Below are 18,925 nucleotides of genomic sequence, written 5' to 3'. Positions count from 1 at the left end.
TGACACGAAGACCAGCAGCCCCTTCACGCCATGGCTGGGACAATTTCCCACCAGTGGCTACCAAAATGCTTCTGCGTCTCTGCTTCCCACTGCTGCCTCAGGTGCAGTTATCCATGTGGTAGTAGTGTTGGGTTCTTAAGAGCTGCATGTTTTCTTAATGGTGTCCTTTGAGTCTTAATTGGAGAGCTTTCCATTGTGGCTAGTTGTAAGTGTGAGTTTGCTTACAGGAATTTGGGACCATTGCAAAACAACCAGGCAAGCCCAAACCTACCAACCACCAGTGAGTTCTCAGGAGTAAAAAGGTCCTTGGGATCAAAGAAGTCCCTCAAGCTCATAGCACTTGGTTACAGCAGGAGCTTCTTGAGATTTTCCAGGACAGAATCTGGCTCTTTCTCTTTGGGCAAAACAATACCTCCACAGAGAGCTTACCAAACAGTTACAGTAACAGTGATCCCTAATCGATTCTCCATTTCCTGCTCTTCTTCAGGTGACTTTCTTCTGGGTCACAAGTGCTGTGGATTTTTAATGATAGACACCTGAGGTTTAAATGTCCTGAATAACCTTGATGGGGAAACCAACATCAGACTTGACAGTGAAACCCAACGCCATCTGTACATCAGTGAATGTACTTCAGATGGCCACAGATGTTTGACCAATGTCATTAAGGCTATTTGACTAACTGGTCTTGCATACATAATTTGCCTGAACCCCCAAATTATTCATTCTGCTTCATCAGCACTTGAGCTGCAAAAGCTGATTTCCTCAGTTACTGGAAAAAAAAATAATGTACCAACTGGTTTGGTTTCCTTGTTGCTCATGGGATCTTCAGGCTATATAGAAAGTAGTCCTGGCAAAACCCAGGGGACCATATAGCTTCACCAGATAGCAGCTGTGCCTATCCTGCAACTCGTTTCATAAGTAAAACCTCAAAGGGTACCTGAGTGCTTTGCCTGCAGCACAATAAGGTCAGCAAAATCGCTTTGCAAACGAGTTAATCTTTTTTCCTCTTTTCCTTCTGACAGACCAGCCCCAGAGGGTGGGATCAAAGAGTCCAGTTCTTGGGGGACCCAACGCACCCAGGATGTGTTTTATGAAACCAGGACACCAGGTTTTGAACGAGGCCACTCAGAAGAAATCCCCATTGAACGGGTAAGGAACCAGGTGAAGACAGGATGAGATACAGTACATTTTAGAAATGCAGTAGATTTTTAGAAATTTTAGAAAAAAACAGGTGAAGACAGGGTCAAATGCAGTAGCCAGTAGATCTGTCCCTTGAGACAAGCATTGCTCGCTCTCTTGTAACCCAAAGTGTGCTGGAATGTTATGGAGAAAAGCTAAATCTGATATCTTCTGCAATCTGATAGCTGTACATGTGGACCCGCTTTTTGTGGAATTAAGTGTCTGCTGCAATAGGTTACTTAAGGTTATCTCTTCCTAGTTGTCCCATTGTCCCAATCCCATTGTCACTAGTGTACAAACTCAGAGGAGGGGTTTCACAGGTCACAGCTGGCGCTCATTGCCATGGCTGGTGGAAGAACTGGGCCCACTCTTGTCTTTGTTGAAGACAATGCTGTAGCTAGAGAAACCTGAGCAGCTCTTAATTTACTTTCTCCTCCCAGCTTCTCTTCACAATTAAATCAAACTTAGCAGAAGCCTGCACAGATGATGGCTTCGAAGCTGATGTTCATGTTCTTGCTACTGAAACCATTTCTTGTTTGATCAGGTGGTAGAAATGAGGGAAATCAGCCCCACACTTGCCAACGGAGAGCACCAACCAGGCCTGGAGAGCCAGGGGCGGGCGGCTTCCATGCCGCGCCTGGCTGCCGAAACTCAGGTGAGCCAGGGACTTTTTGCTGGCGGTGGGAGACTGAGAGTGGGTCAAGAACTCAGTATCTTCCCTCTGCTTGCCATGTTGTTGGAAGTTGCTTGTGAATATTTGTTTTAAGAGACGTTTGCTGAACCTGGAGACTGGTAACCAGCCTTTATGCTTGAATGGCAGGTATTCGTGTGTAGACACAGCTCTGTCCCCAGTTTTATTCATCCCGGGTTGCAGCAAAAAGCAATCCAGAGGACTTCCTCAGTTTGGGTAGCTAACTGATGACTACCTACCCAAGAGTGGATGTTCTCATGAACCAGGGACAATAAAGTTTGCCAGCCTCTATTCCTGGAAGGCATAATTTTCCCATTGGCAGTTGTGTGCCATTTGTCTAGACAGACAGTCAAGGCATGTTCCTCCGCCCTGGCCATAAAAAAAGCTGGAAATGTGCTGTGATTCTCTTTGATGAATGTAGCAGGTACAGAAAATACCAGGGACCTTGTGCCTAGAAGGTGCATTGAGACACTAAGCATCGTCCCTGTTTTTTTTTTTCTCTTCTCATAGTATTTAGCATATACTGTATTGTGATTTTGGTCAGTAAAATGTTTTTGAGGAATTCTCTTGTTTAACTTCTTGTAAAGAAATTTCGTCATTAGAGTTGACTTTTACAGCAACTTGTGGACACTATTTAGTGCGTAGTATGTCACGGTTTTCACAGATCATTTTTTGGCCATTTCACATGTTCATTGCTAGCTTATTGTCCCGGATGCTCTCCAGCCACCATCCTGCCTCCTGTGTGTCAGAACATCTTACCACTCCTAGCTGGGTCTCTCTCATTCAAAGGGCCTGATTCATAGAGTCAGGAGCGAGCAGCCCGTGGTTGCGGGCTGTTCCCATTGCTCTCCGTGGGAAGCAGAACATGGAAAAAATTCTGCACCCTAAAACTAAAAGCCTGTGTATTCCATACACAGCAATGCTTCCAACAGATATAATGGTTTTGTTAATGTGCTCAGGCTGGCACAAGCTACGCTTCATCGGCTAGCAAATTTCCCAGCTGACTTCAGAAACTGCAGTCTTTGTATGAGAGCTGGGATCCTCTGCCTTATCAGGAACACTACGCAACATGCTTAGTAAAAGAAACAGACACCAAAGCAAACCCATACTCCCTCCCTTCCCCCTTCCCAGGACAAAGTTGTCCTTTATTCTAGAGCACAAGTAGCATCTTTCCTTCCAAGGCAATGCGGTTGGCAGCGGCAGGGCCGGCAGCACAAGCCTTTCCTTGGGAAGCTCCTCTCCCTTGCAGTCAGATATTTTCAGCAGTGAGTCTCTCTCGCAGAAGCACGGTTCGTGTTCCCCAGGGCACAGCTGCCTCACGTGTAAACTGTCTAATCTTGTTATGAATCAGGCCCGTAATATCTGAGTGGGTCTAACCTCATTTAATAATACAATGTTTTGGTGGTTGTAGCTTCAGCTGAATAACCGATGTACTTTCTGTGTGTGTCTTCCCCCTCCATGCCCTCCACCCTCCCTCTCACGTGCTGCTTCTGCTTCCCCCAAACTTTGAGTTCTTTATAACTCTTTTTTGCAATATTTCTGTTTCTGGACATCTCCCTTTCTGTTTGCCTGTCATTCCTCTGTCTTTTTACGTTCCCACTTTAAAAAAAAAAAAAAAATCCTATGCTTTCAATCTCACCTCCTCCCTCCCTCTTTGCTGTCCTCCTCCCCCATCACCTCCTCTCCCTTGACGTCATCGTGTCTGCTGCACATCTGCCGTGATGTCTGACAATGGCTGTACTGTGGGGCTGCTTCAAATAATGTCTCTCATCTTGTCCGAATTGTTTGCAGAGGAGCAAAGCACGGTCACCTGGGAGTTACCTAGCAGTATGTAGTTTGCACTAAGTTGTATCCTATTAAATTTATGTTAAGAAATAATTAACCTTCCTTAACCCTTTACTTTTTTCCCTTCTCATTTGGAGTCCAATGTTGCCCCAACGCAGCTGCTATCTCTTTCCACTTTGCTGCAGTTCCCTCGATCCACAATTGCACGCCGCACGCTGTAATAGAAGGGACTTTTTGTTTGTTTGTTTTGCTTATTTATTTGTTCTTGTATGCCTTGTTACACAGGAATTTAGGAAGTGAAAACAATCGGTTTGGTAATGAAGAAGCAATTAGTAACTCTCTGAAGGGTTATGGTATAGTCTCCCGAGGCTTGTGGGGACTTTGTGCATGCCCCGTTAACGTAACGAGAGCATTGTCAGGATTTATGGAAAGGGTATTCAATGCTTTGCCACTTCCCATTAGTGTCAGTGGGGACTTCAGTCCACAGGATCAGCACAGGATAAGCACAGGATCAGGTCCAAAGTCCAAAGAGAAAAGTTAATTTCTTAGTGATTTGGCAGGCTTTTTTTGGGAAATTTCTGTCATCATCTTTCTGGTAGCTCCTGTGTAGATTTTGGAAATCTGGATAAGTGTTTTTAGTGGGAAGTATTTTCACTTTTCACTTTTTTGTCTATATCTGTCAAATCCTGAACCTGACTGTCCGGTTTGTGGACCACTCTGCCCTCCTCCATCTCCAGGCTCAACAGTAAGCAAGGAGCACGAACATGAAGCCCTTCAGTAGAATTTCTTGCCTATAGAAAGTGCACACAGCAAGAGACACGGGAGGAGACAAATGCAGCACAACATGGTCCTGCTAACTGAACCGGTGCAGACCCCAGGGGTGCCCGATGCCGCAGGCTGTGCTGTGCTCCCCCAGCCCAGCAGTGGCTTCCTTCTGCCTCTGACAAACCTTCCAGCTCCAGCACTCCACCTTGTCCTCCAGCGGGAAGCAACAAAATTTGGGTAACTGCCTAGCAAGAGGGAGAGGAGCAAACAAAAATTCAGCTCAGACTGCATCTTTGTATGCAAGATAATCCACCCCTGACAGCCCACTGGGAGGGAGAGCGGTTCTTTCCACTCAAAATAACAAGCAGAGCTGTGAAACGACTGGCTTTGCACTGTGTAAATATCACGGGGCAGCAGAGATCGGAATTTCAGGGTAAGCAAATAAAATAGCATAGACAGTAAAAATAATACAGGGCTCTTTGGAAAGGTTACAGTGAACAAAGTAAATGTTCAGTGAGAACGGTCGTTGGAGGCACATATTGGATTGTGAATCCAAACAAGCGTAAGAGATGAGCGACCTGAGGACATCCTGAGCTCCCTCCCTGTCAGGCTGGACCGAGGTCTTTCCTCTGCCGGGCAGCTATGATGCAGCGGTAGACCCAGGGAAGCCTCCAGAGGATGGATGAAGCCCTGTCTCCACCACAGAGCCATCTGCAAAGCAGCTGGAGGCCAGTGGAGTGAAAGAGAAGAAAACATGGGGGTTGTCCTCATTTTCTGAGCTTCATGCCTTTATTGGGCAGTAGGGAAGGAAAAGACTGTGAGAACAGCTGTCCTGCAGTCCACTTGTCATGGTTTCTCCATCTTTGTACAGCAATGTCCATTGCTGTGTTACTGCACACAGAGGTTTGGCTCTCAAGCCACAGATGATTTGAAAACAGCAATAGCAAACCCAAGTAGTCATTTTTTGAGGTATCCTGGTAGAATTGCAGGACACACATGCTATCTTGCTTGTCCCAGCCACAAGGACTGCAAGGAGTAATGGTGGGACAAGAAGAGAGGGTTTAAATGTTTGACAGGAGTTGTCTTCAATTGCAGGGAGATAGAAGTAATTACTCGATGGCTTGGCCTGTACCTTGCCCACTTATTCCTGATTTTTGTCCCTCTCCATGTGATGCGCAGCAACACTTTCATGCTTTCCTCTTTGGAGTTGCTTTGGGATAACTACAGGCCCTGAAGCAGCTTTGGGTGAAACTAGTCTTGGAGAATTATCTTTGTGAGACGCTTGGCTACTGTGCTGCACTATGCCCCTGCTAATCTACTGTTGACTCCTGTGACGCTGTGTTTGGTGTGAAGTGCTGCATATCGCTCTGCGCCCATGGTACCTGTGGATTGGCACTCTGCTAAAAGTAAAGCCCATTTCAGCAAACGGAGATCACATTTGCTCCTCAAATTTAGCACTAATTCTACCATTCCACAAGTCCTTCTGCCCATTCCAGTTATATCCAATTAAACACTTCTCTCCTTCCCCTCCTTGCCCCTATCTCTCGCTGTACAACCCTCCCCATGCTGGGAACCGAGCAGCTGAGCACGGTGCAGTGCCTGCCCTCACCCTGCTCCGTGTCCCTCCATCTGCCTTGCAGCCCATCCCGGACACAAGCCCCATGAAGCGCTCCGTCTCCACACTGACCCCGCAGCGCCCACACGCCATGCACCTCTACGAGTACTCCCTGGAGCGCATGCCACCAGAGCAAGGGCATCACCATCATCACCACCGCTGCCACCGGCGGAAAGAGAAGAAGCAGAAGTCCTTGGACAGGTCCCCCCATCAGATGGCCGATGGAGAAGCTGGTAAGTGCTTTGCAAACACGGATTTGTCCCTCGTCCTCCTCCCTTCGGGACGCACAACGGTCATCTGATGTGATTTGGGGTTCCATCTGCATGGCAGGACCTCCCTGCCCCACACTTGAAAGTTCCACCCGTGTTGGTGATCCTCAATCAATGTTGTTCTTTCAGTGGCCCAGTCTGGTGAGTCTTCTTCCAAGGACAAGAAGCAGGAACGTGGCCGGTCCCAAGAGAGGAAGCAGCACTCTTCCTCCTCCTCCGAAAAGCAGCGCTTCTACTCCTGCGACCGCTATGGCAGCCGGGACCGTTCTCACCCCAAGTCTGCCGATCAGAGCAGGCCCACCTCACCCAACGGAGGGCCAGAGCAAGGTCCACACAGACAGGTGAGGAGATGCAGGGTGGGAAAAGAACCTTAAGGTCTTCCAGGGATGTGCACACCTTTCCCTTGTTTTGTTTAAAATAAAGGAGCCAGAAGAGGAAAGGCTGGGCAGTAGGAAGTAAAGCGTTTGAGGTCCTGCTTGGTCCTTCACATCCAAGACAGGGATGGAAATGTCACTTGATGGCTCTTTAGCAGCCACCTACAGAGACCCCCCCAGCCAAGGACACCCTTGCTCACAGTTTCAGCAGAGCAAACTGGGAGACCTGAGAACTGGCAGCTCTTGATGCTGGTGGAGAAAGTGTATCTGAGCCAAGGCAGGCTGGCAGCGTGGCGTGGGACCTAGGCAACTGAGCTGACCCATTCCCGTGCCAGCTGTGTTAATCTAGCACCTACTGCTGCCCCGTGCCACAAACATTTGGTGATGGCCAAAGAAATCCTTGCCCTTGCAGTACGAGCCAATGTAATACAGTATGGGGCCTCCAGGCAGCCAGAGCTGTGATTTCGGCAGGGTTTGCTCATGTTAGCAGGATTTTCCAACTGCCGTTCCGTGGGCTTCAGGGCTGTCCCGTGTTGTGGACCAGGTTAATTTTCTGGAAAAATTGAGGAAAAAGTCCTTTTTCCCTAGTGTCACATCAATCTTCAAATGTGCTCTCCAGCTGGAAGAAGAAATCATAAGGGAGAAGGGGAATGTAGGAGAAGGTAGGACCTGGGTGGAAGGGAAGAGAGCTCAGTCCCGGGCCAGAACGATCCCTGCAAACATCTCCAAGCCATGTGCAGCCGCTGAGCTGGGAGGAAGGCTCTGACCACTCTCCAAAATCCCTAAATTTGGTGTGTGACCGGCCGGGTGTCTCAGGAGGGATGAGCGATGCTGTCAGCCCTGAGCCCCTGCAGCAACATCAGCTTGTGGGGAGTGGGAGGAAATCCTGCGTTTGGCACGAGTCAGAGCCCAGGGGAAGGATTTAAATGAAGAGGTTCTGTAGTGTCCCTGCAGCTGCAAAACGAAGCAGCTTTCTGTCTCCTTACCCTTTCCTGCGCCTTTCCCCCTCCCTGCGTGTCCACATGCCGTGGTCCGTAGCAGCATCCAGGCTGCAGCCTTGGAGGCCGTGTGCTGCAGTGCGTGCTCAGGGGCTGCTGACAGCCTTTGGAGACACCCAGGGCGTGGGACACGCTTTGCACAGTCGTGCTGTTGGGAGGAGAGGTGACATCAGTGTAAAGTCTGATGCACCCAGGACTGTGTGTGGCCATAGCAAGAGGGAGCTGCAGCCTAAAAAGTCCTTTCCATTTCCAGTTGCTGCAGTCCCCGACTGGCCTCTATCTGATTTTTTCAGATGAGTTTTTCTTTCCATTTCTTAATTTCTCCCTCTGGTTTGAGAGACAGGAAGATGGCACTGATTTTTAGCGTGATGCCTCTCCTTTCTGGCACGCTCAGTTTACCAGAACTTTAAATATCATGTATGTCTTAATTAAAAAACTGAAACCTTCTCATAGTTTATGGACATTAGAGCATCAGCTGCCTTTTATAAACCTGTTCCCCTGGTGCCAGTGAAGTCTGTATTGTCCCCCACCTCCCATGGGGGTTGAGTAAGGCAGGGAGGAGAAAGCCTGTTTCAGTGTCCATGTATTTTATCCACCTACATGTTACTGACTTTGTGTGGAGCTGCTAATACATCCCCTGGTTGTTCTGAAAAAAAAACAACAAACAAACCAAAACCAAACAAAAACAGATTAAAAAACCAGTCCAACCGCATATCACTTCTGTCCCAGCGAGCTGAAGACCTCTTGTCCTAATAAGGTGTCTGCAAGAAGCTCTGTCAGTCCATTTCCTGCATTATTTTGGCTCGATAACAAGGTGCTTGTTAACTCTCAAATATTTTCTTTGTTAGTCGGTCCCTCTCTTTGGGAGATGCAGCTTCTCCCAGGAGCCCTGGCCCGGCACGTTTCAGCAAGTCCCTGGAGGCCCCTGCAGATACCAAAAAGAGAGGCTGGCTTGAGCTTCACCCTGCCAACAAGGTGGCTCTGTTCCAGCTAGAGCCAAGCCAAAAATCAGGACAGGTTTGGTTCAAAAAGAAGTTCTTTGGAGTTTTTTTAATGAAAAAAAAAAAAAAAAAAAAGGAGACAAGAAAACCAAGCCATGAACATTTCACTTTGGGTCAACTCACAATGCTTGACCCACATAGAAATGTTATGCACCTGCTGTAAATTATTTCACTGTTTCCTTTTCAATGCAGGTGAATTTTTAAATATAAATCCCATTTCATGATGAATCTGGGAAAAGCATTTTTTTTAAATGAGATGAAACTTTCTGGAATTTCAAAATGCTTCAGCAGGAAGGAGCCTATTGGATTTTCTTTTACAATCATAGACCATTTCCTGAATTGGTCCTGGATAAAAGAAGTTTGAAAATCTTGCAAAAACCATTTTTGGGCAGCTTAATACTTATCAAAACAATTTTGCTCCGCTTTCTTTTGTAAGAATTGTGATTTCTTTTCTAAGTATTGTAATTTTGAGGCGCTCAGCCTCAGGACCCTGGAAAAAGCTGGGCATCTTCTCCTGGATGCTGAGACGTGGTAGGTCACTGGGTGGTGGTCACCATCTCCTCCATCACCACGGGGAGGCAGGTGATGGGAGGCAGCTCAGCTGGGGGGCAGGTGCCTGGTACAGAAATATGGGTCTGTAGCAGACAGTAAGGCTGAAACGTGGGGCAGCCAGAGAGGGGAGAGGGCAAAAATGAAAGAAGAGAAAGGCAAAAACTTGGTTTCCAGGCTGTGAAAGACACGGGTCATTGGCCCAGCAGCACGAGCCACAAACGCTGTAGTAGTCCCCATGACTTGCGGAGAGCAGGGCTGCAGTGAGTGACACCCAACGCTGCTCTGCACCCCCAGATAACGCGGGGATTGCCTCTTCTTCTGATAGACGTGGCACGACTCACAGCAACGGTGGCTAAAATAGCTTCTGGGCTGATAGCCTCCAGCACTGCTGGGCTTGCCCTGAGAACTGTGCTGGGAAAGCCAGGCAGAGCAGAACAAGCATTGATTGATAGCCCAACAAGCAACAACCTGATGTTTTTATAGGAAGGAAAAACTGCTCTTTAAAAATTAAAGGTCTGGTCTCAAACTGTTAGGTCACAAAAGGCTGAGGGATTTTTAAAACATACTCGCAGGGCTATTTGTGTACTGCCCTGGGAGAACATAAACAGGACTGGTGACAAGGGCAGGGAGTGACAAGCCAAGGGGAATGGCCTGAAGCTGCAGGAGCAGAGATGGAGATGGGATGTGAGGCAGAACTTCTTCCCTGTGAGGGTGCTGAGGCCCTGGCACAGGGTGCCCAGAGAAGCTGTGGCTGCCCCTGGCTCCCTGGCAGTGGTCAAGGCCAGGTTGGATGGGGCTTTGGGCAACCTGGGCTAGTGGAGGGTGTCCCTGCCCATGGCAGGGGTGGGACTGGGTGGGCTGTGAGGTCCCTGCCCACGCAAACCATTCTATGATTCTATGAAATGTCAAAACAAATGCCCGTTGCTCTCATTCATGACATTTTTTTAAACTTACTGCAGCTTAGTTCACTCCCACGTCGTGATTAGTAACCCAGGAAGCTGCCAGACTCTTCTACCACTCAAAAATCAAATGTATAGTATTAAAGAGAAGGTGAATGCATTTTCGTTTAAGGAATTTGTTAGTTAAAGCCCATTCAAAAAGCTTTTTGTTGTTGTTTTTTCAGACAGTGGCTATTTAATCAAAATGCATTTCATTCCCAAAACTACAAAACAATAGTCCGCCCCCAAATCCTCCTCCCACATAATCCAATTTTGACCACAGAAATGATCCCTTCACCCTTCACCATCGGGTGAAGTTCTGCAAAGATCTGCCCCAAAGCAGTGTGTGCTGTTTTACAAAATTTTATTTGCAAAAAAAAAAAAAAAAGCCAACCCCACAAACCCGTAGGTTTTTGAGCCGCTCCCGCCTAGCTCAGGTAAGGCGCATGTCGAGCCTGTGTATGATGTGGATGCCTTCCCTCCGGACAGTGTCCCCTTCTGTTGGAGCCGTCTGCCAGTTTGCGTCCTACCGATGCTCTGATCGTTTCTGTTCTTATTTACTGCTCGCAGAACTTTAGTTCTCCAGCTCTTTACATCTCGTGTTGAATTATTTCTCGAGAACCTCCTCCCCCTAACTGTGCTTGTCTAAACTCTCTCTTTTTTGCTTTTCTTTCCTCTTGTGACTTGTCTCTCCCTTCTGTTGCTTCTCCTTCTGTTTTATACCTGCCTGCCTTTGTGTTTGTCTGGTGTTTCCCTTTTTTATTTTTTGATTTGCTTTGTTCCAATTTTTATGTAGGGCAGTGGTTCAGTTAATGGGAGCCCCTTGCTGTCGACATCTGGTGCTAGTACCCCATGCCGGGGTCGGAGGCAGCTCCCACAGACTCCACTGACCCCACGTCCCAGCATCACTTACAAGACCGCTAACTCCTCGCCCGTGCACTTCACCAGTTTCCAAACCGGCTTGCCCACTTTCTCCCCGGGACGCCTGAGCCGCGGTTTGTCTGAGCACAACGCGCTGCTGCGGGGGGACCAGCAGCCGCCCCCGCCGGCGGTGGCCCGCATCGGCTCCGACCCCTACCTGGGGCACCGCGACGACGCCGACAGCCCCTATCGCGCGGTGCCGGAGGACACCCTTACCTTCGAGGAGGCGGTGGCCACCAACTCGGGACGGTCCTCAAGGACTTCTTACGTCTCCTCCTTGACCTCCCAGTCTCACCAAATCCGCAGGGTGCCCAACGGCTACCATTACACGCTGGGTCTCAACACGGGCCCCGGGACTGGCACCAGAGGACGTAGTTACTACCAGGAAGCCGATGAGGATGACTGGTGCTAGCGGCGTGGCAAAACCCTTCAAGGTGTGCGCGTTTAAAATCGATGAGTTTTATCATCTGGAAGGCTGTGCGCTCCGATGCGCACGGTGCCCGGGGCCGGAGGGGGCCCATGGGGCAGCCCCCGCCACGAGAACTGCTCTGCCCCTGGGTCCGGAGACACTCCTGCAGCCTCTCTCCTCTCGTTTTCTTTATTTTATCCTTTTTTTTTTTTTTTTTTTTTTTAAATAGACAAATCGAGGAAGAAGGCTCCCTCCTCAGGGGGAAGGCAGCAGGGGGAGCGCATCTCACTCTTCCCCCCCTCGCCCGCCTCCCTACTTACTGCCTTGTCTAGTTCAAAAACACGCACCAGATGCCAAATCCGCAACACGCGAGAAGCCGAGAGAAGAGCGGTCCTCACCTTCGACGACGGAAAAAAGCAGACTGTCGATCCTTTTCGAGATTGGCGCAGTTTTTGTTGGGGCTATTTCTTAATTAATTTGTTATTATATTTTTTTTTTTCCCCGGTCAGGGTGGGAGTCGGGGGTTGCAAACGGACACACACGAACAAAGATCGCATCCGCGTTTTAATCTCGTTCACCGCTGAGAAGAAAGAGATCTACCCAAGAAAATGGGAGAGGAGAACCACAGACCGGAACAAAGGACAGTCCACTGGGACTTGATGTTCAGCCACAGCAATCCTTTTCAGCGGAGCCGGTGACAACACCTCCGAGCTGACCGTGGGCTCCGGCGGCCGGGACTCTGCCACCGCTGCCGCGTGGATCTCTTTTATTTTACTCACCGACGTCGGGTCCTTCACACTGACACACGATAAAGCCACAAGAGAGCTACTTTGTAAGGACTGTTTCCTTGCTGCTGAGACTTTTCTTTCCGTCCCTCTCTCCTGTCAACCGCAACACGCCCTCACTGTTTTGTCTTGTTTACAATATAAGCTTGATTTAGCAAAAAACAACTTAAAAAAAAATTCGGGAAAAAAAAGAAAAAAAAGAGGAAAAAGCATAGGGGTGAGAAGAAGAAATGTTATTGGTTTTATATCAAGCTATTAGATAGAACTTTAACTTTTCATTGTGTGCATTTTTGTAAATTGTACAGTAAAAAAAAAAAAAAAAAGAAAAAAAATACTCTTTATGTAGAGAATTAGTCCAATTGTCATTCCAGGTCCCACCGTTTCTACCGAATGCTCCAGTTGTTCACTACTAAGTGCCTAACCTTTGAAATCTTTCACAGCGATGATGCAACCTCTTGCTTTGATGCATCAGGCCTTGGGCGAGCGTGGGGAGGGGCAGGAGGGGAGGGAGCGCAGAGCCGGGAGGAGCCGCTCATCTCAGACGCTCCAGGGTGCACACAACGCCCCGCATCGCGTTATGAACACTGATTCAAGTATCAGGTTGGAAGCTTATAGTGGGGAAGGCAACCATGCTTTGGGGTTGGTTTGGGTTTTGTTGGCCTTTATTGTTTTTTTTTTCTTCTTTTTTTTAAATTTTATTTTCTATATACTATTATTGGTGGGAGGGGAGCGATTATTGCAGCAAACAAAACCGGCCTTTTCTCATTCACTAGTGTTTAGGTCCTGCGGGAGAGATGTGGGTGGAAAAGTACAGCATCTGCAGGGATGCTCTTGCAGGAGAAGCAGCGTCTTTCACACTGCACGTCAAGTCGCAGTCGGGCTGCGAGAGCTCTGGCCACGTTCCACGGTGCATAATTTGTGGTGAGGGCAGTTGGAGAGAGTCTTGTTTTTATTGCCTGTTAAGAGAAGGTTTAAAAAAAAAAAAAAAAAAAAGCAAAACCTCTAACTCTGATTCTCAGGGATGAGATTACTGTGTTCTTGCAATGTCTTTTGCGTTGGATGATTTCTTTCTTTTGTGCATGTGTGGATTTCTGCACGTGGAGCCTGGGAAAGGGGCCAACGCGATGTGCCGGCGGGGAGGGAGCGCTGAAAGAAAAGCCTGGGCAGGACCTAGCGTCCGTGGGTCTGACGAACCGTTGCCGGGCTGATTTGGGGCGCAGGGCGGCCAGAGGACTCGTAGTACACTGACAGAAGGTTAAAGGAGGAAGAGTGGGAGGTGCCAGGCGAGCGCATCACTGAAAAAAACTGATAGGAAAGAGGAGAGGGTTGGACAGATGAATTTTTTCAGAGGATCTACCAAAGCCCCAGAACTGTGAAACTTCTCCAGACGAAGCGGTCGCTTGGGACAGGTGGAGATCCTGCTGGATCCTGGTGATTCGTTTTGTCGCTGGGTTGGTTGGGGGGGTATGGGATGCTACCAAAACGCTCAGGAGGTCTCTCGTGCTCTCAGCAAAAGTCTTTCAGCCTCAGGCGGGGAGCAGTCTGCTGTAGGGTGGTTCTTCACATCTCCTGTAGCTCTTCTGTTGAGGAAATTCAACCTGTTTTCGGTTCCTTCTATGGTTTGGGTTTTTTTTGGTCCCGTTACTAATCTTTAGCCAATCTCATCCCTGGATTCTGCTAAAGGATAACTCCTGTCTGTATCTCTGTCTCTGTGTTTATGTGCACTTTGAATAAAGGCAGTGCGGTAGCCAGAGCTCCGCCATGGGTAACGGCTGTAATTTGCAAACGGAGGGCTATGCAACAAGATGACACGTTCGGAAACACATCCAAACCACCAACAGTCAGAAAGACCTTCATCCATTCTGTAGCTTTATCTGCTGGATTTTCCTGTTTCAGGCTTCAGCATGATTGTGACCAAATGTTTTATACATTTTCCTTACACGAAGGCACAAACACTTTATTTGAAATTTTAAAGAATATGTTCGTATTTTACTCCAGGACATAAAGGAGAGGGGAAACGCAATCTCTCTGACAGTGCATGCAAACATTGTACCCACCCCGGAAAGCAAAAGAGATGTCTTTCTGTACTGAATAATTTTGTCTTTTTCTCCACTCCGCCCTTCCCCTTCCTCTGCCGCGTCAGATCCCCAAACCCACAGCCCTGCACTCACGCACCATCCGGCAGCCGAGCGATGGCCTTGGGTCGCTCCAGTTCTTAGGCAGAACACGAAGAAGAACCTCAAGTTGTCTAATCCTCCACCCGCCTCGTAGGGGCCGATGACAGTGACAGACAAGCCTGACCACAATTGTTCATAACCCTTTTCCTACCTTTTTTTACAGCCTCTCTGCTGTCTCTTCAATGCATACATGATATTTCCGAGAATCCTCATAGTGAGTTGCCAAACTTGAATTGCACCGATCAGTTTTCTGCATCCAGAACCAGTCTCGTAGTGGCTGTACTTTGAATAAGTAATGTTTGCATGTACAATATATACATATATACATATATATAAAAAAGTATGTGCATGGAAAATGTTTATCTTCGTACTTTTTTGATACAATGTATTCATCAGTTGTTAATTTTTAATTATATTTGATATAAATTGGGGGTTTGTTGCAAAACTTTATATTTAAAAAAACAGTGTTAAAAATTATAAAAGTTCCAACCATGCAACACAAGCGGAACTTTACCCAAAAAAAAGGGGGGAAAAAAAAAAGAAAAAAAAAGGTTCTGTGATTGCCTAGTTTGCTGCCTGAGTAATATTTATCAGCCAAACTTTGAATTCTGCAGTTGTTTCTACAATTACATTTTGTATGAAGCAAAGTCCTTGAATTAAAATAAAAACTTAGCAAAAAAACCTTATAAATTCAAAGATGGTGTGTGCAGTGTGCCGAGTGACCGGGAGACCGGCGGGCTGGCTAGCAGAGACCCGCGGGAGGCAGCTTGGCTCGACCACCACGTTGAGCGATAGCCCGTGAGATCCGGTGTGAAACCGGGTTTAGTTTAGCCCGAATTGGGATGCTGTAAGAAATTGGCCGCGTCTGTGTGTGTTTCCAAACAGGTTACACAGACGCTCGGGCTGAGTAAGGAGCTGTTTGCAAATTTGCCTTTGCAATGTGGATCCAGTGTGGAGATTACAGTTCCTGGAGTCCAACAGGCAGCAAAATCGCATCATTTAAGTTGAGGGTTAGGAGAAACCCTAGCAGTGACTGATTCCTTCGAGGGTTTTAACAGAGAGATGTTTCTTTTGTTGGTGTGCACGAATGTTGGCCGTGCGGCTCCCGTTAGCGTTAACCCTTATTAAACCTTAAACCCACTCCCAGCAAATGTTCTTGGTGCTACCTCAGGTAGGCATGGAAATCGGTAGCATGTGGGGTTGGATTGGCGTCAGGAGTTTGCCACATGTCCAGGGCACTTGTAGGAAAAAAAAAAAATCGATCGTAATAATACTTGCTGAGTGTATCTTGAAGCCCCTACTCCCAAGGCTTGCACTGAGCAGAAGAAAAACCCCAAGGGCTGTTGGTGTACGAGGAAGGAACTTTTTATTTCTTTGGATAAATGGAGAACCACCCTCATTCCCTACCGGGGGAGAAATCCACTGTGTGCATCTCCTTCATCAGGGTCTGCTGGGGTGACACTTCTGCCAACGCCACGGACTTTCCATAAAATGTTCGAGAAAGATTAACGGCAGCTGTAGAGCACTGCTGAAGGGAGGACCATAGCATTTCTGCATTTTTCAGTACTCTCCAGAGCACGAGGTCTATTTTAGCATTCAACTCTTTTTCTTCTCTCTTGTTGCATCTTTTCTGTGATGAGAGCACCCAAGGTCCCACCTCAGATTCAGGTATTGTGTGAAATGCGAGGAAAAGGTCCTTCACTTCCTGACCGCCCAGGAAGAAAATGGTTTTGCTTGAGCTCACACGGTACTTTTATTAGTGAAGTTTGGAGCAGGAGAACGTCTCTTGACTTGTAGTCTGGTCTGTACAGGGTTTGCGTTTCTTGGGTGGGACGACAGTGGAGCGTAGGGGAGAAGAGTAGGATTTTTATTACATTTTTTACATATTCCAAACAAACATGAGAAATGGAGATTTCTGAGAAGTGTCTGAGCAGCGTACAATGGAAGGTTTGAGAAACAGTGCACGATTTGAGAACCAATGTGCATGCTGACTTCAGCAGAGACCCCCGTGGCATTCGTTCCACCACAACCATCTGGGGAGCTGGAATCTGCCTGGAGGACCAGATGAGCAACCTCTCCCCTCCAGATGTGTATCACAGAGGACTTCCAAAACCAGTTTACAATCCCATATGTGTTTTCAAATCCTAAAAGCCCTTTGGCAGCTTTCTGCCTTTTTTTTTTTTTTTTCCTTTACTTTTCTTTCTTTCTCCTTATTTCAGTTGTATTCTTTTGGTCCACGAGGCCATGGCAGCAACGCACCCAAAGCTTCTCCAGGGACTGCCCAAGTCCCAGGGCGAAGGAGCTGGAGCCAGCAGGATCCCTGCTGCCAGACTCAAAGCATCTCCCATATCGGAGACGCTGGAGCTGAAACACCCGGGTTTGGCTTTGCTCTGGTTTGAGTTCAGCTGAACGCCACAAAATGGATCTATTTTTGTACCTCGTCCCAGTGCCGCCTGGTTCTCATGACCGGTGTAACACCATTCAGGCAACGGGGTTTGCACGAGGTCTCTTCCCCGCAGGGGCACATCTTGCTAGCAGCCACGGCTGCGTTTCCGTTCCCTGTATCTCCACTTGCAGCCCTACAGATACAATCCGGATCGGTATTTCCGAGGACAGCACCCCACGCCTCGTTTTACCGTTAGGGGGAAGCATTTTCAGGCTTTTTCTACTTTCTAGGGAAACAAAAAATGGAAAAAGGCTGATTCATCTCCTCTTGCCACTCTTTGAGGGGCATTCCCTGAAATATTTGTCTTAGGATGCAGAAAGGCCAGGGTGAGGCACTGAATGCCCCTGAGTCCAAGGTGCTCAGGTAATTTGGCCTTTTGTACTGCCCGGAGCAGGAAAACCCAGCGTCATCTGGCTGAGTCCCCATTCCAGCCACATCTGCAGATGGTGCCCGTAGACTCCTGCGTGCCCTCCGACGTGATGAATTACTCATCCCAGTGGAATTCACCCCTCTTGATCAGCCCTGAGTAGATCTCCTGATATTTTCTGGGCTGCAGAAAGCATCATTTTCAGAAAAAGTGCCTGATCATAGTAACGAGCCTCAGGTCAACACTGTCCCTCAGCACATTCCAAAATATTTTGCAAAAGAGGCTGGGTTTGCATCTTCATGTGATGATAAAAAGGAAACTGAGAAACCTCAAGGGGACTAAATTGCCCAGGGTCACCCAGCAAGCGAGCACGGAAGCAAGGACAAGGTCTCCTGAGTTCTTGCAGGTCACTCTGCCTCCTTCATGTCTCAGTATTTTAAATCACCGACGTGTGCGTGATTTTTTTTTTACATCCACGGGCTCCTAGGAGGGTGGTAGTGAGGTGACACTGGGAATTTAGCATCTCACTAGCGGGTGCGTTGGTTCGTTGGTGGGAATTCAAAGCAAAGGAGCAATAACAAAAACGATGAAAGGTCGGGAACTGATTTATGGTGATAGCTGTGAGGAGCTCTGTACGGTGACGGAGAAGGGTGGCTCTGATAAGGCTGTGCAAATATTTGTGGGGGTGAAGTCCTGAGGCAGGTGAGTCAGCACGGAGGAGCTGCTGAGGCTGTTTGAGAAGGGAGGTCTGAGCAAACCAGCTCTGGAGCGAACTGATGGAAACACCAGAACAGAGCTCCTCGCCCGCAGAGAAGCCTGGGACGTGCTGAGGGAGCAGAGCTGTGTTAAGTCAAAGCAGTATCAATAACTGTAGTTTATTCGTTTTTATCCTCATCTCCACTTTCTGTCATTGCTCTGAAACAGAATATCCTAGCACTGGCTTTGTCTGTGTCTGTTTTTATTATTTCTCTGTTTCTGGCAGCCTTTTCTCTGCCCAGCACGGCACAAACGGAGGAGGAGGAGGAGGAGGAGGAGGAGGAGGAGGAGGAGGAGGCACGGTACTTGCCCAGCTACTCCTGCACAGAAGTCTGAAATACCCACAGGGGTGTAAAACCCTATTTTCTCGCAGGAGGCTGGGGAGGGGTGTGGATGTGGTTGTGTTACTGGATTCAGCAAAATGGTAGCGTGTTTGGAAAGATGATGCTGAGCCGAGCCGACAGGACTGTGGCAGAATAAATCCATGCCTTGTACAAGGTTGGTTTTTTTTCCTTGTCATGGAGTGGAGTGCGTTTAAAAGACCTGGTTCTGCAGGTGATCCACCTAAAAAAACCTGCTCCTGCAGTGGGATGATGATACGTGAAAGGAGCAGAGGGCAGAGACTCCACACCGCGAGGCTGTCGCGTGTCCCACAGCAGAGCCTGGCCGCAGGACAGAGCCAAGAGACGCGACGGGAGATGTGCTGCTGGGAGAGAAGGTCACAGCCGTGGAAATCAGTGGGATTCAGCAACACCTGAGAAACGAAAGCCAAACCTGTGTCACGTGTTCTTGACAAATAAAGTCCTCTACACGGCAAAGCGAACGACTCCTTGGGTGTCTCTGACCTTCCTTTCCTTGACGAGCTGAGTCAGTGCGTGGCAGAGGAAGGGCCTGGAA

At 48.1% G+C, this 18,925-nt stretch overlaps 1 protein-coding gene across 5 annotated transcripts in view; it reads left to right on the top strand.

Moving 5' to 3' along the window:
- CACNA1B (calcium voltage-gated channel subunit alpha1 B) overlaps positions 1-12,614 on the top strand; it is a 294,580-nt gene extending 281,966 nt beyond the window's left edge. For 4 of the 5 annotated variants that reach the window (XM_075772765.1, XM_075772766.1, XM_075772767.1 and 1 more), the window contains 5 exons: positions 1,023-1,149; positions 1,724-1,834; positions 6,061-6,268; positions 6,434-6,645; positions 10,964-12,614. In XM_075772765.1, coding sequence (XP_075628880.1) covers positions 1,023-1,149; positions 1,724-1,834; positions 6,061-6,268; positions 6,434-6,645; positions 10,964-11,500 — 1,195 coding nt within the window. In that variant the 3' untranslated portion in view covers positions 11,501-12,614. The remainder of the gene's footprint in view (positions 1-1,022; positions 1,150-1,723; positions 1,835-6,060; positions 6,269-6,433; positions 6,646-10,963) is intronic. The other variant, XM_075772768.1, reaches the window with a different exon arrangement.
- Positions 12,615-18,925: the final 6,311 nt, after the last annotated feature.

Source organism: Balearica regulorum, chromosome 20 (genome assembly GCF_011004875.1).
Source record: "Balearica regulorum gibbericeps isolate bBalReg1 chromosome 20, bBalReg1.pri, whole genome shotgun sequence".
NCBI classification, from domain to species: Eukaryota; Metazoa; Chordata; class Aves; order Gruiformes; family Gruidae; genus Balearica; species Balearica regulorum.
The sequence above is the reverse complement of the archived record's forward strand: the minus strand, read 5'-3'. Positions and strand labels throughout refer to the sequence as shown.